Here is a 16,861-nt window from a genome sequence, read left to right on the forward strand (position 1 = left end):
GGTCAGAAGGCACAGGTAGCCCGTCGCTGTGGTACTGGCTCGCATCTGTTTAGATGATTCACGTTTCATGTATTATGTTCCCTAACGTTCAATCATGTATGATAGTGATATGTACTTTTCTTGTTATGTTATAGTCTGTTTACCTATGTTATTTGTTATTTGTGTTGTGGGACATTGACTATTTAGAATCATTCAATCATGAAACAGTTTAGTGTTTATTTTTACTTATTAAATTTTGCATCTACGGAACATGCAGCAGTACTCATTATGAAAGAAAACATATTCATTACTACTCGCAACAATCAAAGTACAATGTATAAAGATCAACTAGTTACATACGTGCTTAAACATTGCATCTAACAGGAAAACTTAAATGTAAATAATACTAACACTAACAACATGCGCACTAATGGCGCCCTGTCTGAGACGATCCTCCAACCTGTGGGCAACTACGTCGTGTGTGTCCGGGTTGGCGACATAGGCCGCACCTCTTTGGCCGATTGGGATTTGCCTCATCCATATTCGTCCCTATCCTAGTCCGGTGTGTCCGGTTGGCGACATAGGCTAGGACGACCCTCTCTTGCACGCCTCTTGTCAGGGTCCGGAATCACCGTGGGCCCGTCGTAAGGTGGCCAGAAGCCCTCCGGGATCGGAGCTGTGAATCCTATCCGATACACACTGAACACCGAGCTAATCTGATAGACGTTGTGAACGTAAGAGGTCCAGGTGACCCGTGAGTAGGCACAGCATGCAAGTGCGTGCTGACACGGGAAATGAAGAGCCTAAAAGTACCCGCAGTCACATGTCCGAGAGGCAAGTGATACTCTGTAAGTACCCAAGGAGAAAGAACCAGTCGGAGTGGTCTCTGCTACGGTGAACTCGGAGTTATCCCGGTCATACAGCGTCACCGTGAAGCACCTGGCCGTCTTCAAGTTGGCCTCAATACACTTCACCAAATGCTGACTGAATTGTTATCCGGTTCCCATCTGGGCCTCAGCCTCTCTCCCCTTGCGAACAAAGAGTTCCGCAAGCCTACCATATGTTGCCTTCACCAGGGATGCTACAGGGAGCGAGATTTCTGACCCCCTTGAGGATTGAGTTCACACACTCGGAGATGTTCGTCGTCATGTGACCGAATCTCCGCCCCTCATCACGATGCTGAGTCTACAAGGAGTAATCAATCCGGTTCGCCCACTCACACATCACCGGATCTTCAGATCGCAGAATATCAAACCAGTAATCAAATTCAACCTCGGTCTTCGCATACGCCGCATTCACTAGAAGCCTCCTAGCGTCTTTGCCCTTGAAGGTAAGGGCAAAATTAGCCGCTACGTGTCGTATGCAGAATGCACGGTACGCAGATGGCGGTAACCAACCGCCGTCAGGGGCCTCAAGCGCAGCCTTGATGCCGTTGTGCCTGTTCGATATAACCAGCAGACCGGGCTGCGGGGTCACGTGCTGTCGAAGGTGCGAGAGAAAGAATGTCCAGGACTCCGCATTCTCACCCTCTACTAGTGCGAATGCGACAGGTAGAATGTTGGAGTTCCCGTCCTGTGCAATCGCGATGAGCAACGTTTCCCCATACTTCCCATACAGATGTGTGCCGTCAATGCTGACTAACGGCTTGCAATGACGGAATGCCTCGATGCATGGCGGGAAAGTCCAGAAAAGTCTGTGGAAGTACGCTTGAGACTCGTCCACCTGTCCTCCAACTCGAACCGGGCTCGTCTTAAGGACCGCAACACTACCAGGCATCGTCAGCTGGACACTCAACACCCACCTAGGTATGTCGTTGTATGACTCATCCCAGTCACCGTAGATGAGGGCAATAGCCTTCTGCTTTGCCATCCAAACCCTCCGGTAAGTCGGCCTAAAACCAAAGTGCGCTGCCGTGGTGTTCAGGAGCACCTTTATGCTCACGGATGCGTCAGCCCTAACCATTGGCATAATGAACGCCGAAATCACATGATAATCCAAACTCCTGTGGTCACTCGAGATGGATGTGGCCAGGCAAGTGTGAGGTCCATTGTACCGTTTGACCTCCCAAATGCCCTTGCGCTTCCGAAGACTCAGTCGAATCAACCATATGCACCCATTCCCAAACTCGGAACACTTGCCCACATACCGGCGGTGATCTGACTCCACCACCTTGTACTGTACCCCTCGCCGGATGCTGTAAGTCTTCACGCTTAACAGGGCCTCATCTTTATCCTGGAATTGCTGACCAACCTGGAACTCTGTCAGACCAGCAGTCCCTTCCGCCTCTCTAGCTCCGAATCCAACAGCGTGCCCTAAAACCCCCTCGTGTCTCATGGCGTCCAGGTCCAACGAGGAAAAATGTGGTGGATACTGCTGTGTGCCAGAGCTAGAACCACCGCCCGCCAAAGCAGGCCCATTCGCTCCAACCTCGTCGACGCTGTCATCCTCAATCGTATCCGGCTCGACGTCGTCCTCCTCTGCATCACCCAAGACTCCGTCTCCGACGCCAACCGGTGGAACGCCCTGTAAGGCGTTCGGCAGAATATCAAAGGATCCTACCTCGTCGCCTACGCCGTCATTCAGATCAACAGCAAAAGACGGGGAGGCGACAAGTTCGACCGTTGGCTCGTACACTGGGACGGAGGAAGAAGCCACGACAGCCCTGGAACTGGAACCAGCTGCCGTGGCTACATCGGTGGTATTCCGGTTCGAACCCCCTGAGCTGGATACCACATCAACCAGCTTTGCCAGGAATTCTAGTGTCCTCACCTCCGGAAACTGCCTCCGACAAAGAAACATGACTTGCAGGTCCTCATCACTACCAATCGTGAGACAATCATACTTCACCGTATCGTGCTGGATCGTGACTGGAATGCGATAGAAAAACTTCTTAACCCGCTTCACACCTTCCAGGCCAAGTTTCATCAGCACTGATCTAACAAGGTCATCATACCTTGTCGTTGGATTCACGACAACACAGAGAGGATCCTTATCTGTGAACTTCACTCTGGAACGAGTTTTCCTCTTAATGGATCCTCTGTGGTGAACCAGAACAACAAAACTCTCCTCACTAGCCATTATACTCCATCTAATGAGACCAACTCACGTTTAGAACGGTTATATAGAGGTCTCTCTCCCACTAATTCGAACCGGCCCGGTTCGAACTATGGTTTGTGTAATTCGAACCAGCTCGGTTCGAATTACTAAGGCTACACTTTCTCTCTATAATTCGAACCTCCCTGGTTCGAATTATGTGCACTCAAGGTTCGAACCGACCTGGTTCGATTTATGAAGAAAATTCAGTTTGTAATTCGAACTGCCCCGGTTCGAATTACTTTCATTTGCAGTTCGAACCATATCGGTTCGAATTATATATATACAAGATCCTGCGCATTATTGAAACGATTTTCAGTTTGGCTTATATATGTCAATTTGAGATGGCATTGGCTTATACTGGTTTTTTGCCCTATATATACACTAGGATTGATATATGTGTAAATTACAAAATTAGCCAACAAATTATAGTTCAAATGGAATAATTTTTTTATATTTATCTGTGATCGCGAATTTGAGTCTCATTCCTAAATTTAAAATAATAATAATAAACCACAAAATTAAAAACATTAAGACACCAAAAAAAAATTAACAAGAATAATTAAAAAAAATAATAAGAAAAGGTTGGTGCGGAGGCGTCGGCCATTGTCCAATGAGCTGAAGACTAAAGAGTGTGGGAGAAGAGTCGAGCTCGAAACCCAGAAAAATAATGGCGCGTTCTCTGCAGTTGTTCCATCCTCCGAAGCCCCTCACGCACTTCAATCGCTTCTCATCCACCTCCTCAAGGCCTGCTTCCGTAAGGTGTTCTGCAGCCGCCGCTCCTCCTTCCAAACGCTCCTACACCATCACCCTCCTCCCCGGCGACGGCATCGGCCCCGAAGTCATTTCCGTCGCAAAAGACGTTCTTGTCCTCGCCGGCTCCTTCGAAGGTATCCTCCCCATTTCCCTTTTCCCAACTTCATCCGGTCTTTCACTCTTCAAAATCCCACAATTTTCCCAACTTTCTCCCCCTTATTGCGTCAGGGATCACATACGAGTTCCGAGAGATGCTTCTGGGTGGCGCTGCATTGGACGCCACCGGAGTCCCCATGCCCGACGAGACCCTTGCTGTTTCGAAGCAATCCGATGCTGTTCTTCTTGGTGCCATTGGAGGCTATAAATGGGATAAAAACGAGAAACATCTGAAGCCAGAGACTGGGTTGCTTCAGCTCCGGTCTGGCCTTCAAGTTTTTGCAAATCTCAGACCAGCCACTGTCTTCCCACAGGTACTAATCAGCTCTTGCTGCTTCTTCTCACATGGAAATAATCTGCATGCCTTTTAATTTGTGCTGGTTATCCTCTAGTTGGTGGATGCTTCAACCCTTAAGAAAGAGGTTGCTGAAGGTGTTGATCTCATGGTTGTGAGGGAACTCACTGGCGGTTAGTCCTCCTTCGCTTCCCCACTCATTATACTCAATTTCTAGTTGCTGTCCCCTGATTCTTAGGGTTAAATCTTCTTGTCCGTGCTCTCTGCTTATTCAGGTATATATTTTGGAAAACCCAGGGGCTTTGGGACCAATGAAAATGGCCAGGAGACTGGATTTAACACTGAGATTTACTCTGCTCATGAGGTATCTTACTAATTGGACATGCTTCTCTGCATGAATTATAACTTGCTTGTGATTTGCGAGTGAAATATAAACAAAAGCTATGGTTGCAATAGAATTTGTCAAGGTTGTTGACCTTGGTTGAATACTTAAGTGGAAGAGAATTCATGTGCACTATTTGATTACAGATTTTATTATTATACAGTGATTCAGAATAGTCGATTGAGCCAACACATGTTGTGAAAAATATATCCAATGATTCAGAACATTCACAATTGTTTGATGTGAGATTATTTTTCATAAAGAAGGATGGAAAAAAGATTGTGTGGAAGGGACATCTAAGTTAATGTGTTGCTTATAGTTTTCACTTTTTTTTTTCTTGGTTTGCTCTGAAGTAGCTTGTAGTTTTCTTATGGTGAGAAGTTGTTCCTTTCTTGTCTCTATAACTATTTTGTACATTCTCAATGGATCTATGATCCTCTAATTAATTAATGATCATGATCATCAATATATATGACAGATTGATCGGATAGCTCGTCTGGCATTTGAGATTGCTCGGAAGCGGCGTGGAAAACTTTGTTCTGTTGACAAAGCCAATGTATTAGAGGTATGTGGTGCTGGTTTTAGCCGTAACACTTACCGCAAAATTTTGTGAAATGTCCATGGCTTCTTGAGTCTGGTTTGATATACTGAGTATTTTAAGATGATCTACATTTTCTTACATTGGTAAGCTGCATGCCATAACTTGCTTATACTTGAAATCCGGAAGATTGTATCATTTGTCATCTTTTAACAATCTGTTTATGTTATATGGCCCAGAAACCTTGACAAATAAGTATAAGTCACTTGCCTTGAGTTCTGATGGTATATTTAATATTTCTAAGCCATAAGAGATAGATTTGACAATATAATTATATTTTAAATCTTCAGGCATCAATGCTCTGGAGGAAAATAGTTACAGAACTAGCACTGGAATATCCTGATGTCGAACTCACACACATGTATGTTGATAATGCCGCAATGCAACTGGTTCGCTACCCGAAGCAGGTTTGTTTCTGGAACAAGTTAGCATAATCTGTATTTCATTTATTTGTAATGCAATGTTATATTTACAAAAGAAATATGTATAAATGTAGGGGTTATAATATCTCATTCTGAATCTTGCAGTTTGACACAGTTTTAACAAACAACATATTTGGCGATATATTATCAGATGAGGCTTCAATGATTACTGGAAGCATTGGGATGCTTCCTTCTGCTAGCATTGGTGCTTCGGTATGAAAAGAGTATTCTTAATGAATTAGAATATAGATGATGATGAGCATGTTTCTTGAGTTTATCTTGCAATTCTTTGGACTATTTTTTGAGCAAGTTAACATTTCCACTTCAACTTGAGTTTACTGGATTTTTGTTGGAGCAGGGACCTGGACTTTTTGAACCTATACATGGTTCTGCACCTGATATTGCTGGACAGGTTGGTTTCCGGTACACTCACGTTGTTCATTTCCCTTCATGTAACACAGATACTAAGTTGCTACCACGATAATTATTTATATGCAGGACAAGGCAAACCCATTTGCTACTGTTCTTAGTGCTGCTATGCTTTTGAAATATGGCCTTGGAGAAGAAAGGGCTGCTGAAAGAATAGAGAAAGCAGTTCTGGACACTTTGAACAGGGGATTTCGAACTGCGGACATATATTCTGCTGGAACAGTATGCATCTCTGTTTTATTATTTTGAACACTTGACACTATATAACGAAAATGGACATGGAAGCAAATGAAACTTCACTACAGGGAATTTCTCCTTGGTGACTAACTTGATGTTTGGATTGTGTTATGCAGAAGCTGGTTGGATGCAAACAAGTTGGTGAAGAGATACTGAAGTCAGTAGAATCACATATTCCTGCTGCTGCAGTTTGATATATAGACCAGTTCATTTCAGTACCTGCTTTGGCTCGGAGATCTCTATTTTCTGGTGGGTGATAAATGACTATCAAAGCCGAAAGAATTTGTCTATTCCAGAGTTTTGGCTTTCTCCTACATTATGTGTTTTGGTTTCATATCCTACCCATTCTATATGTGCTTTATCTGAAAAGTGGCAATTTTCCTTTTTCTTTACCCATATGATTAGTCGTTGGAAACTGCTTGTAACGATGATATAATTAGCGGTATTTTATTTTCTTTTTTGAAATCCGAGGCTTCATTTACTTGTAACAATTACAAGCCAATATGCGAAAGTTAAAAGTATCTTATTTCTTAAATGATAATTTCATGTTTGGCGGATAGATCCTATGCTGCAAATACCATACATAGTTGATATCTTAAATTACAGCACCTCCATTGATAATTCTCATCAATGTAAGAGAGTAGCAGTAGCAGTAGCCGATTCGTCTGGAACATCTCTCACCATCCTTCTCCTAACTTTTATTGTTTTTGATATTAACTAATAGTGAATGAAAGTTCAGTTTTTTTTTTTATTAATTATTTTAACAAGGTTTTCAAATTCAATCTGTTCATATTTTTTAAAACAAAATAAAATTTTGGTTTAGGCCCTTTGTAGAATATAAAAGCGAGAACATACTCTATCAGGCAATATGTCACAATAAATTTTAAAATGTTATATTTAACCGTATTTGTATAATATTCTAGCGTCTTTGAGATTGTTTTAGATGGTTTTGGAATATTTTAAAATGTCTTAAAAGATCTTGAAATATTTTAGAAGATTCTAAAAGACTATGAAAAGTTATAGAATATTTTAGAAGAAGATGAATGTATATAAAAATATAAAGAGGAGTGTAGAATAATCTAGAAGTATCTAAAAAATATGGTATGTTAGATATTTGTAATGAATGTTTTGGACACTCTATTTGAATTTTGATTAAATTTAATCGTTAATTAACGGATGTGAATGACTATAAATAAGAGGTGAAAGTTTGAATGAATGTTCTGGAAATCGGATTGGACTGACTAATCAGACCGATTCAACTGCAAACCGACAACATTAGCAGTCCAATCAGGTATGTAAAACTGTCATTTAAAAAACCGGTAAAAAATCGTTGAACCGGATAAGAACCGATTGGTTGGACCGAACCGGAACCCGCCCGGTTTACACAAAAACGGAAGCTCCTTCGTTTCTTTCTCCCTCTCCCCCTTTTTTCTTTCATTCAGAAAGAAATCAAATCACACAACCCCAGGAGTGGCATACTGCCGCGTCCGTCTCACTCAAAGTTCGCCATCCGTCTGTCTATCTAGCTTCCCTCGTGATCGAAGTCTTCAACCCCTGTTCGCTGTCACCGATCGCGGCTGCTTCCTCGAGATCGGTGTCCGTCGTCTTTGTCTGCTCAGCCGCGCTTCCGTCGCCGTTTGTTTGCCGTTCACGTTCGCGTCTTCGTTCAGCTGTCGTCTTCGTTCGCGTTCTTCGGCGTTCACTGTTCGCGTTCACTCGCCGTTCACCGTTCGAGATCGCATTCGTGTTCGTCTGGAAGCCACGTTGCTCTGCTTCAAACACTGCGACCAACCCGCGCGCTTCACCTAGCCGTCGAACTGCTCTCTTTTGTCGCCGCCGTGAGTTCCCTAAACCTGCCACCAGACAATACACTCAAACAACACCAATACTCTGCTTCAAACTCTGCAACTTCTGATTTCTATTATAATAAGTAACTATTTGATTTGGTAGTGGTTTGGGTTATTTCATAGACTGAATTAAAGTTACAATAGTTATGATCTCTTCTCTATCACATTGATATTAAGCTTTGAATTTTGTTATTTTGTTTAAATTTTACCACACTCAACATGTTTGATGAAATGCTTTAACCATATTTGGTTGATTTTATAATTTCTAGCTTTTAGAAACTTACTAAGTTGATTGCATGTGAAATTAGAATAATTGGATCCTAGTAATTAGGAAATTTTAGCTGCACAAATAGCATCTTTGCAGAAAACATATTAGCATGATGATTTCACTTGCATTAGTGTTCTTCTGGTAAATTTTAACTGTTATTGTGAATTTGCTAATTGTTCTTGTGTTGTTGTTCTGTTGTTCTTCTATTACTTTTAATTTTTTTTTGTTTTTGTTGTGATTTTCTGTTCTTGATTTAAGCTGTGATTTAAGGTTCTTTGGTTTTGGTATTCTTCACTTTCCTGTAAGCTTAGCTTTTAATTCTTTGAGCATACACGGATCAAATCATTGTTTTCAGCAATAGTGATTTTTAGATATTTTTTGGGTTGCTTTGTTTTAAATGTTCCTATTGTTGTTCTGTTTTTGCTGTGATTTAAATGTTCTTTTGATTTTTTTTTTCAAATGCCCAGTGAGTACTTGGTTGATTGGTTTTGTTCACTGAATGTATTTAATGATAAATTTTAAATTGATAACTCTATTACTGCTTTACTGTCTGTTTCTGTAGTTAAATTTTATTAAAGTTTTTTGAATTTGCACTGCCTATGTTATTGATTCACTGTTCCTTCATTGCTTTTTTTTGTTGTTAATCATTGTGATGAGCTTTGTTAAAATTGGATTGAAAACTACTAATCTTTCTTCATTTTTCACTATTCTAACTTTTGTTCTTATTAAAAGATTTGCAATTGGTGATCTTTTGATTTATTATATGCTTCACGTTTTCATTGTTCTGTTCTTATGAAGAGAAAATTTGCAATTAGTGATTGTATGATTCATGTTTTGATTGTTTTGTTATATAAACAAAATTCTGTTTTCATTGTTTGTTGCACTGTCCCTGTCCTCCGTTTTGGATTCTTTTTGTTTCAGGCTTTGTTGAGTTTTTGTTTCAGCCTCTGTTGTGTTGTGTGTATGTTTCGAGCTCTGTTGTGTGTTTATTGTGCAACACTATCATTTTTTTGTTTTACTTTTTGACTTAGTTACATTAAAATTATATTCTCTATCTTTAACTTGTGTATTTTAATTCAATCTAACTATTTTTAATGGAAGTATAATTATATAAATTGTCAACAAATTTGCAGCAAGTTATTGCATATTTTGATGATTAATTACATTTAGTTAGTGGAATTTTACGGAAGGTTTTAAATTTGAAATTTGAAAGATATTTAGAATGTTTATTTATAATTTATTTATTATTTTATTATAAAACAGTTTTTTTTATTGAACCACGGTTAGACTGGTTGGACCAATAAACTAATGAACCAATAACTAAAATGATTTGATGATCGATCCGGTTTTTAGAATTTTGGTTTGAATAATGAGTGTATGAGTCATCTATAACAAACTCTTAATATTTTTTTCTACTAAAGTTTATTTTCTATTGGATTCTTAATCTTATTACTAAATATTAAAGATTAGGTTGACTAGGTCTTAATTCAAAATGTTGAGTAAATCGGCTGTGTCCCTCAACAAAAAGAAAAACCAATAACTTTTAGGTGAAAACTGAGGTGAAGTCGAATTCATGTGAAGTTGATATGTGAGAGTGTAGATGAAAATTTAGTTAATTCAGTCAAATTATGAATAAATGACCATTTGTACCCATGAGAGATGAAAACGCTGACATTTGTACCCATAAAAGCTCGAAACTAATCTTGTACCCATGATAGATGCTGTCCGTGTGACAAAAGTGCCCTGACTTGGATCTGAGCTTGGTTCGTGGGTTTCCGAACCTACGTGGCACTCCCAACCTCCTCCCTCCCAATCTGAGCCAACCATTCACCATCTTCATCTTCATCTTCTTCACCATCACCATCACCATCACCATAACCTCCATCACCATCACTCAGCACCGCCACAGCCACCTCCCTTCACCACAACCTCCGGCGACAAAAACACATGACATACACACTAACACTAACAGAGGAAATAAGAGAGCAGAGAAACGAGAGATTCAGAGAGTGAGGAGAGAGCACGAGAAGAGATCCGAGAGAGGGGGTATCGCGCCGTCACCAGCCACCGTCGCGCACCACCACCATCGCGAGCCAGAGACGCCGCAAGGGGGAAGAGGAGCCGTCGTGCTCCGCCACTGTCCAGCCACCATCGAGCTAGGGCCGTCATCGCGCCTCACTATGCGTCACTGTCGAGCTTCGAAAAGGGAGAGAAAGTGCGCGAAGATGAGAGAGAGAGGGAAAGCCGATCCTGTCACCACTGCCACACCCAGTCGCCGTCATCATCACGGGAGCTCGTTGTCGTCACTAGCGGGAGTCGCCGCCGCTGTTGCCGAAACCACTGTCTCCGTTTGTTGCTCAGCCTTGTCTCTGTTTCTGATTCCTCTCTTGTGTGCTGAAATCGCTGCTGCTGTGGTGGTGGCCGTGGGGTTGTTTGTGCTTAAACGAAGCTAATACTGCTGCCGCTTCATTCCTCTGTTCTTTTCAAGTTTTAGTAAGTTATCCTTATTCCAAAACCCTCATTGTTACCGTTCTATTTTCATGGTTGATTGAGAATTTTGAGACATTATTGCATTAGGGTTATGTCAATACCTTTGTAAGTTGTTCGATGGCATTGTTGTTGCGGGAAGCTGTTGGTGCGGCTAATGCCGCTACTGCTGCTGATTCGATTTAAAGTCGTTGTCGCCGGAGGTTGTGGTGAAGGGAGGTGGCTGTGACGGTGCTGAGGTGATGGTGATGGAGGTTATGGAGGTTATGGTGATGGTGATGGTGAAGAAGATGAAGATGAAGATGATGATGGTGAATGGTTGGCTCAGATTGGGGGGGAGGAGGTTAGGAGTGCCACGTAGGTTCGGAAACCCACGAACCAAGCTCAGATCCAAGCCAGGGCACTTTTGTCACACGGACAGCATCTATCATGGGTACAAGATTAGTTTCGAGCTTTCATGGGTACAAATGTCAGCGTTTTCATCTTTCATGGGTACAAATGGTCATTTATTCGTCAAATTATCTAATGACTCTCAGATATCAACTTTAGTCCACTGCACCTGAGTTTTTACTTAACTTTTAACAATTTAAAAAATAATAATAAACACCGAAATGAAAAATCGCAGGTTTTGTTCTAGCTGAAAGCAAGCTTAATCCCGAAAAATTACTATGAAACTGAACTATTTAAACTCAAAAAAGTTTTTTTAAAAAACAAAAATCAGTTATTAGATATAGATGGGCTTTGTTTTCCTTTGAATTTTTTTAAAGGAAAAAGAAATGGATTATGATTTATGGAAACATTGAGTTGTAGAATAGTGAATTGAAGAGTATATTATTTACTTTTTAGGAAAGCGGGGAGTGAAGGAGGAGAGGAGGAGCAGGAGCAGGAGGGAAAGGTGATTAAGATTAAGAGACGTGTGTGCGCGAGAAGGGTTGAATATTAGGTGTAGCCATGTCTACTAGCTGGCGTTCCAGCACTGCCGTTTCATCACCGCCAATCCCAATTCCAATTCCAATTCCAATCCCCAACGAGGAGCCTTCATCATTCTCCACCTCCGTCTTCAACTTCTCCTCCGGAAACCCTAGGATCGAGGAGACCCGCGGCCTCATGCATCTCTTCCCCGACCAAGATTCCCCTTCTACCCTCCCTTTTGGACGCAAACCCCTCGTCTGCGTCGTCGGCGTCCCCAATCACATGACCTACGCCGACTTCTGCCAGTTCTGTGGTTCCTTCCTTCACCACATCCTTGAGATGCGCATTGTCAGGTACTACCCTCCCTCCTTACCCCTTCTGTTCTTCCCTTCACTGATCTCTCTCTCACTTTCTTTCCTTCTTGTTTCAGAATGGATGGAACGGAAGATCAGTACAGCGTTTTGATCCGCTTCGACGATCAAGACTCCACCGACAGCTTCTTCAAGCATTACAATGGCCGCCGTTTCTCCTCTCTGGAGGTCCTTATCCATTCTCTTTTCTCCATTAGCTGCCTCTCTCACTGCCTCTTACTTGTTCTTCTTATTTCAATTGTAGGTTGAGGTTTGCCGTGTTCTTTTCACGTTGGATGTGCAGTACACTGGTTCCATTGAACATGCCCAACCATCCAATGCTACCTCCACTGAACAGCCCACATGTCCAGTTTGCCTTGGTAAAACCTCCCCTTTAGATATGCATTGCCCACTCTCACTATTATATTATCCATCACCATCTATGACTCCATCCATGTTTTGTGTTGTCTGCAGAGCGGTTAGATCAAGACACCAGTGGAATTCTCACCACTATATGTAATCATTCTTTTCATTGTTCGTGCATATCAAAATGGGCTGATTCTTCTTGTCCTGTAAGTCCCTCCAGAGCCAATCTTTTTCTGTGCCTCACATTTATTAACATGTACATAGCGTACACTTGACTGTGCTGTTTGAACTATTTTGCGTGCTTGCCTTGTTGGGTGTTTGAATTCATTGTTCTTTTCGGACTTTTCATTAATTTAGCTAGCATGTCTAAATAAGTTTGATGTAGTGCTAGTTATTGAATCTCTGTACTTGTCTGCTTAGTAATTTCCCGCTATTTTATTCAGGTGTGCCGCTATTGCCAACAGCAAGCTGAAAAATCGATATGTTCTGTTTGTCGGACCACTGAGAACCTTTGGATATGTGTCATATGCGGATTTGTTGGCTGTGGAAGGTGAGGGAATTTGTCTTCAACCCTTGTTTTTTATACTGCTTCTTTGCTGAATGTATCCCAGCCATATGTATCTTATTCCTGAGACAATGGTGTCTCAGATATAAAGCAGGACATGCCATCATGCACTGGAAAGAGACACAGCATTGCTATGCCCTAGACGTGGAAACTAAGCGTGTGTGGGATTTTGCGGGAGACAACTATGTTCATAGACTTATTCAGTCCAAAACCGATGGGAAGTTGGTTGAGCTGAACACTCACTGTGTTCATGCAGAGAATGGGTGTGGAAGTTGCAGCTGTGAAGATAATTCTATGAGCGAGGCGTTACTTAATAGTAAAGTTGAAGCAGTAATGTTGCAAAACTAGTCAAATTATTTTTCTGAAATCTTGGCTTCTTCTGCAAGTTTAATTTTATTTTTTACATTTGCAGATTGTCAATGAGTACAATGAATTGCTTGCTACTCAACTTGAAAACCAAAAATCTGTAAGTGGATTCTAGTAGTCAGTTGCAGTGAATCTGCTGAGGCTGCATCATGTCCAACATACCCGAATTGCTCACTTTTCTATGTGTTAATTGTAGTATTTTGAGTCGTTGTTACAAGAGGTAAAAGAAGAAACTGAGACCAAAATCTCTAAAGCTGTTCAGAAGGCCGTCAGTCTTAAACAGCAGAAGATTCAGGCCAAGATTGACAGATGTAACAAAGAGAAGAAATTTCTGGAGGAGGTAATAAGTTGTAATCCATTGTTAAGAATTTCTTATGAAAAATTCCCATTCCATAATCACAGGACCTCATTAATATATCATAAGGACAGGAAATTGTATTGCAAATGTTTGTGTGTTTTGTGTCTGCAGCTTAATGAGAATCTTGTTAAAAATGAGGATGCTTGGAAAGCAAAGTTGCTTGAGATTGAGGAGAGGTATTGTTTTATCTTTTATATCTTTCTTATGGCTGATGTGTTCTTTGTAAAATAGTTAAACTTTATGTACTACTTATTTAGTATGAGGATTCCTTGATTAAATCAAATGTCCATAATTGCTGCTTTCATGTTTGTTTGGCAATTTTAGCAATTTCGATTATGTAATTCTGGTGCTACTGATGCCTATTACTTGAGCTTGAGTGGTTGGAAATTTGGTCCAAAGGTCTGAAAACTGTATGGTGTGACTTATTTCCAGGGAAAGAAAATTCTTAAAACTGTCGGAGGAGAGAGTAGCAAGCCTGGAAGAGCAGGTTAAAATACCGTTTTCCTTAATATATTTTTATATTGGTTGATGTGAGAGTTAAACTTGTACAGTAGTTATTTAATATTTATAAGGGGTGACATACTTATGCTTATTATACAACACAAATGGATCGGCTATTTGATACTGTCTTAAACTCTGCAGCTTAGATATCTCATGACTTGTCTAGATGATGCGAAGCCGGAACAACAGTTGCCTGAGCATAACGAAATCAAAGATGGGCTTGTGTCTGCCTCATCAAAGGAATCCTCGTCAACTAATAACTCTCAGGTTGGCAAAAATCCATAAATACAAGAATCATCCGGCTAAAGTCCTCACACTGATTTGAATCATTCGTGTTATGTTCATAAAAATTGTGCATATGGATCCATTAGTATAGATGTTTCAACCTGAAATTTTGTTGTTTCGAACTGTGGTGTATATCTTGAATCTATTCAGTTCTGTAAATAGAGAGTACTAATATTGGAATAATGCCATAAAAACGCAAACAAACAACAAATCATGTCAACGAAGGTATGGCAAAGTCAATAAAATTGCAGATAAATTTTATGACGGATACATATTGCGCAAGTTGATAAAAAAAAAACAGATTAATTGTTAGTTGATTAAGTTAATGAGTTTTTATTATTATTATTATTATTATTATTATTATTATTATTTGACACTGTTGATTGAGTTCAATGTTACGTAACTGTTTGACTTGACTACTAAGGATAAAATGTAAAACTAGCAAGTCACATGAAATGGAAGCTGAGTGGAGAGATAATATTCAATTGAAGAAATGTCGTTCGAGATTACCATCACAGTTTAGTGTATTATGTAATGCATGAACACGTTAATGCCATTCATAAGTCGAGCAACTCGGATCGCTTTCAGTTCTATTTGTATATATTATCTTTCACGTATAAATTAAGTAAAACGAGATGATACATTCACGATACATGGATTTGTTCACCTTTTGACCAATAGTGAAGCTTGTTTCCCAAAATGTTTTATTGTCTTTATTTATTATTTTTTTTTTCTGACACAGTGTTGCTACTGGCTAGAGAGTAAAGAAAAATATTCGCCGTCATATCATATCGTATACAAAAGACATGATATTAATTGTGAAGAGAAGAGTAAAATGTTAGGGGATTAGATCAACATTTTTAGTAAATAAAAATAAAATATTTATTAGTGTTGACTCAAACAAGAAAAGAAAATGTTGGAAGTAATGTTATTATTTGTATACAGGGAAATACAGCTATGAGGTCAAAGAATGTAGACAAGAGTGACGTTACTCCAAGAGTCGAAGCATATGAATTTCAGTTATACTGAATAACTTAAAATAAAATTCATACATGAGATGTAGTCTTAATGAGTGACCTTGGTTGGTATATTTGGTAGGTTCTGACATTCTTCTTCTTTGAGCATAGCCACTTGTCTGAGGTTTCTGACTAGATCCTTCACTATGAAGCTGCATTTGTGACCCATCTGTAGAACGATGGAGTAGTTGTGAATGTGAGTAATGAAGAGAAGAGAATATAGAATTGTGGATTTACCTACGTGAGCAATAATGGTGATGTCAAGAGTGTTCCCAAATGGCAAGACGTTACTGCTGGAAATGGAAAGATGAAGGAGTTGAAGTTGGGAGAATATTTGGATGAGAATGCCGCATTGAGTGGCACAATGAATTTTGATGAGCACTTGCTTCCCCAATACTCTTGCTTCAACTTCTGGAAGTGTCTCGTGGCCGCACTCGCACACATGAGATCTCGTTATGCTTATCTCGCCATCTTCTTCTAGCACCTTCACACGCTCTTCTAGTTCTTTCACGTACTTTATGGCTTCTTCAAGTACGTGCGCCTTCTCCGTCTACATAATAATAAATAAATCACAATTACATGCATTGATAGATATAACTAGAAGAGTGATGATGATAGATCAGAGGTGACCTTCTTCAAGCCAGGTATAGTTGCGGAAAGTGCAATGAACTTTCTAGAGAGTTCCTGTCTCCTGTTCCTCTCTGACATTATGTGATCCGCCGTCTCTGAAGCGCTTCTTCTCCTCTTACTTGCCGATTTATCGAAAGACAGTATATAAGAACTTGTTGCCCTATTTCCGATGGCCGTCTGGCTGCTTTGTTGCGGCTGTTGGAGGGTCTCTCTCAGGAGGTAATCTTCATCAAAGTTGTTGGTGCGGCAAAGGCATTCATTCACTTGATCATCCATTTTCTAATAAATAAATTCCAAAAACAACCAATTTAAGTTTGTTATATTACTAGCAGGCGCAGCTAACTAGAGATGCGTGTATGTCAAGTATTTCACATGATCCATGAATGGAGTAGGGACATATACACATGTTGCATTTTCGTTTTCTGTCCTTCTCCGGCACTTAAAAGCAACGACATATCGTGATCATTCTAAGGATATGAAACGGGATAAGAAAATCATACAATATATTATTGATCCAAAAGTGACTGTAGAGGAGGTACGAAAAGGAAGATATTAGATATATA

General features: G+C 40.4%; 4 protein-coding genes across 5 annotated transcripts; 2 read left to right on the plus strand and 2 right to left on the minus strand.

The window, feature by feature from the left end:
- Positions 1-1,164: 1,164 nt before the first annotated feature.
- On the minus strand, positions 1,165-3,057 carry LOC130940140 (uncharacterized). Its single transcript, XM_057868188.1, has one exon. It carries the CDS (start codon positions 3,055-3,057, stop codon positions 1,165-1,167), a length of 1,893 nt encoding a protein of 630 aa, XP_057724171.1.
- Positions 3,058-3,666: 609 nt separating this feature from the next.
- LOC130940149 (3-isopropylmalate dehydrogenase, chloroplastic) lies at positions 3,667-6,922 on the plus strand. The gene is made up of 10 exons (XM_057868198.1): positions 3,667-3,962; positions 4,057-4,298; positions 4,377-4,452; positions 4,555-4,643; positions 5,140-5,226; positions 5,550-5,666; positions 5,787-5,894; positions 6,040-6,093; positions 6,180-6,332; positions 6,464-6,922. The coding sequence occupies exons 1-10, from the start codon at positions 3,743-3,745 to the stop codon at positions 6,539-6,541; spliced, it is 1,224 nt and encodes a 407-aa protein (XP_057724181.1). The 5' UTR covers positions 3,667-3,742; the 3' UTR covers positions 6,542-6,922.
- An 862-nt stretch (positions 6,923-7,784) lies between these two features.
- On the plus strand, positions 7,785-14,922 carry LOC130941787 (BRAP2 RING ZnF UBP domain-containing protein 2). 2 transcript variants are annotated; one of them, XM_057870377.1, is made up of 12 exons: positions 7,785-8,185; positions 11,796-12,214; positions 12,292-12,400; positions 12,477-12,591; positions 12,686-12,783; positions 13,021-13,127; positions 13,226-13,472; positions 13,555-13,608; positions 13,705-13,848; positions 13,978-14,042; positions 14,299-14,353; positions 14,509-14,922. In XM_057870377.1, exons 2-12 carry the CDS (start codon positions 11,901-11,903, stop codon positions 14,650-14,652), a joined length of 1,452 nt encoding a protein of 483 aa, XP_057726360.1. In that variant the 5' UTR covers positions 7,785-8,185; positions 11,796-11,900; the 3' UTR covers positions 14,653-14,922. The 2 variants fall into 2 exon arrangements, with proteins under 2 accessions (XP_057726360.1, XP_057726359.1); XM_057870376.1 differs by having other exon boundaries at positions 13,705-14,042.
- Positions 14,923-15,717: 795 nt separating this feature from the next.
- LOC130940141 (transcription factor bHLH18-like) lies at positions 15,718-16,574 on the minus strand. The gene is made up of 3 exons (XM_057868189.1): positions 16,299-16,574; positions 15,910-16,218; positions 15,718-15,837 (listed from the first exon to the last, which is right to left on the minus strand). The coding sequence occupies exons 1-3, from the start codon at positions 16,572-16,574 to the stop codon at positions 15,718-15,720; spliced, it is 705 nt and encodes a 234-aa protein (XP_057724172.1).
- Positions 16,575-16,861: the final 287 nt, after the last annotated feature.

This window comes from Arachis stenosperma, chromosome 7 (assembly GCF_014773155.1).
Source record: "Arachis stenosperma cultivar V10309 chromosome 7, arast.V10309.gnm1.PFL2, whole genome shotgun sequence".
Classification (NCBI taxonomy): Eukaryota; Viridiplantae; Streptophyta; class Magnoliopsida; order Fabales; family Fabaceae; genus Arachis; species Arachis stenosperma.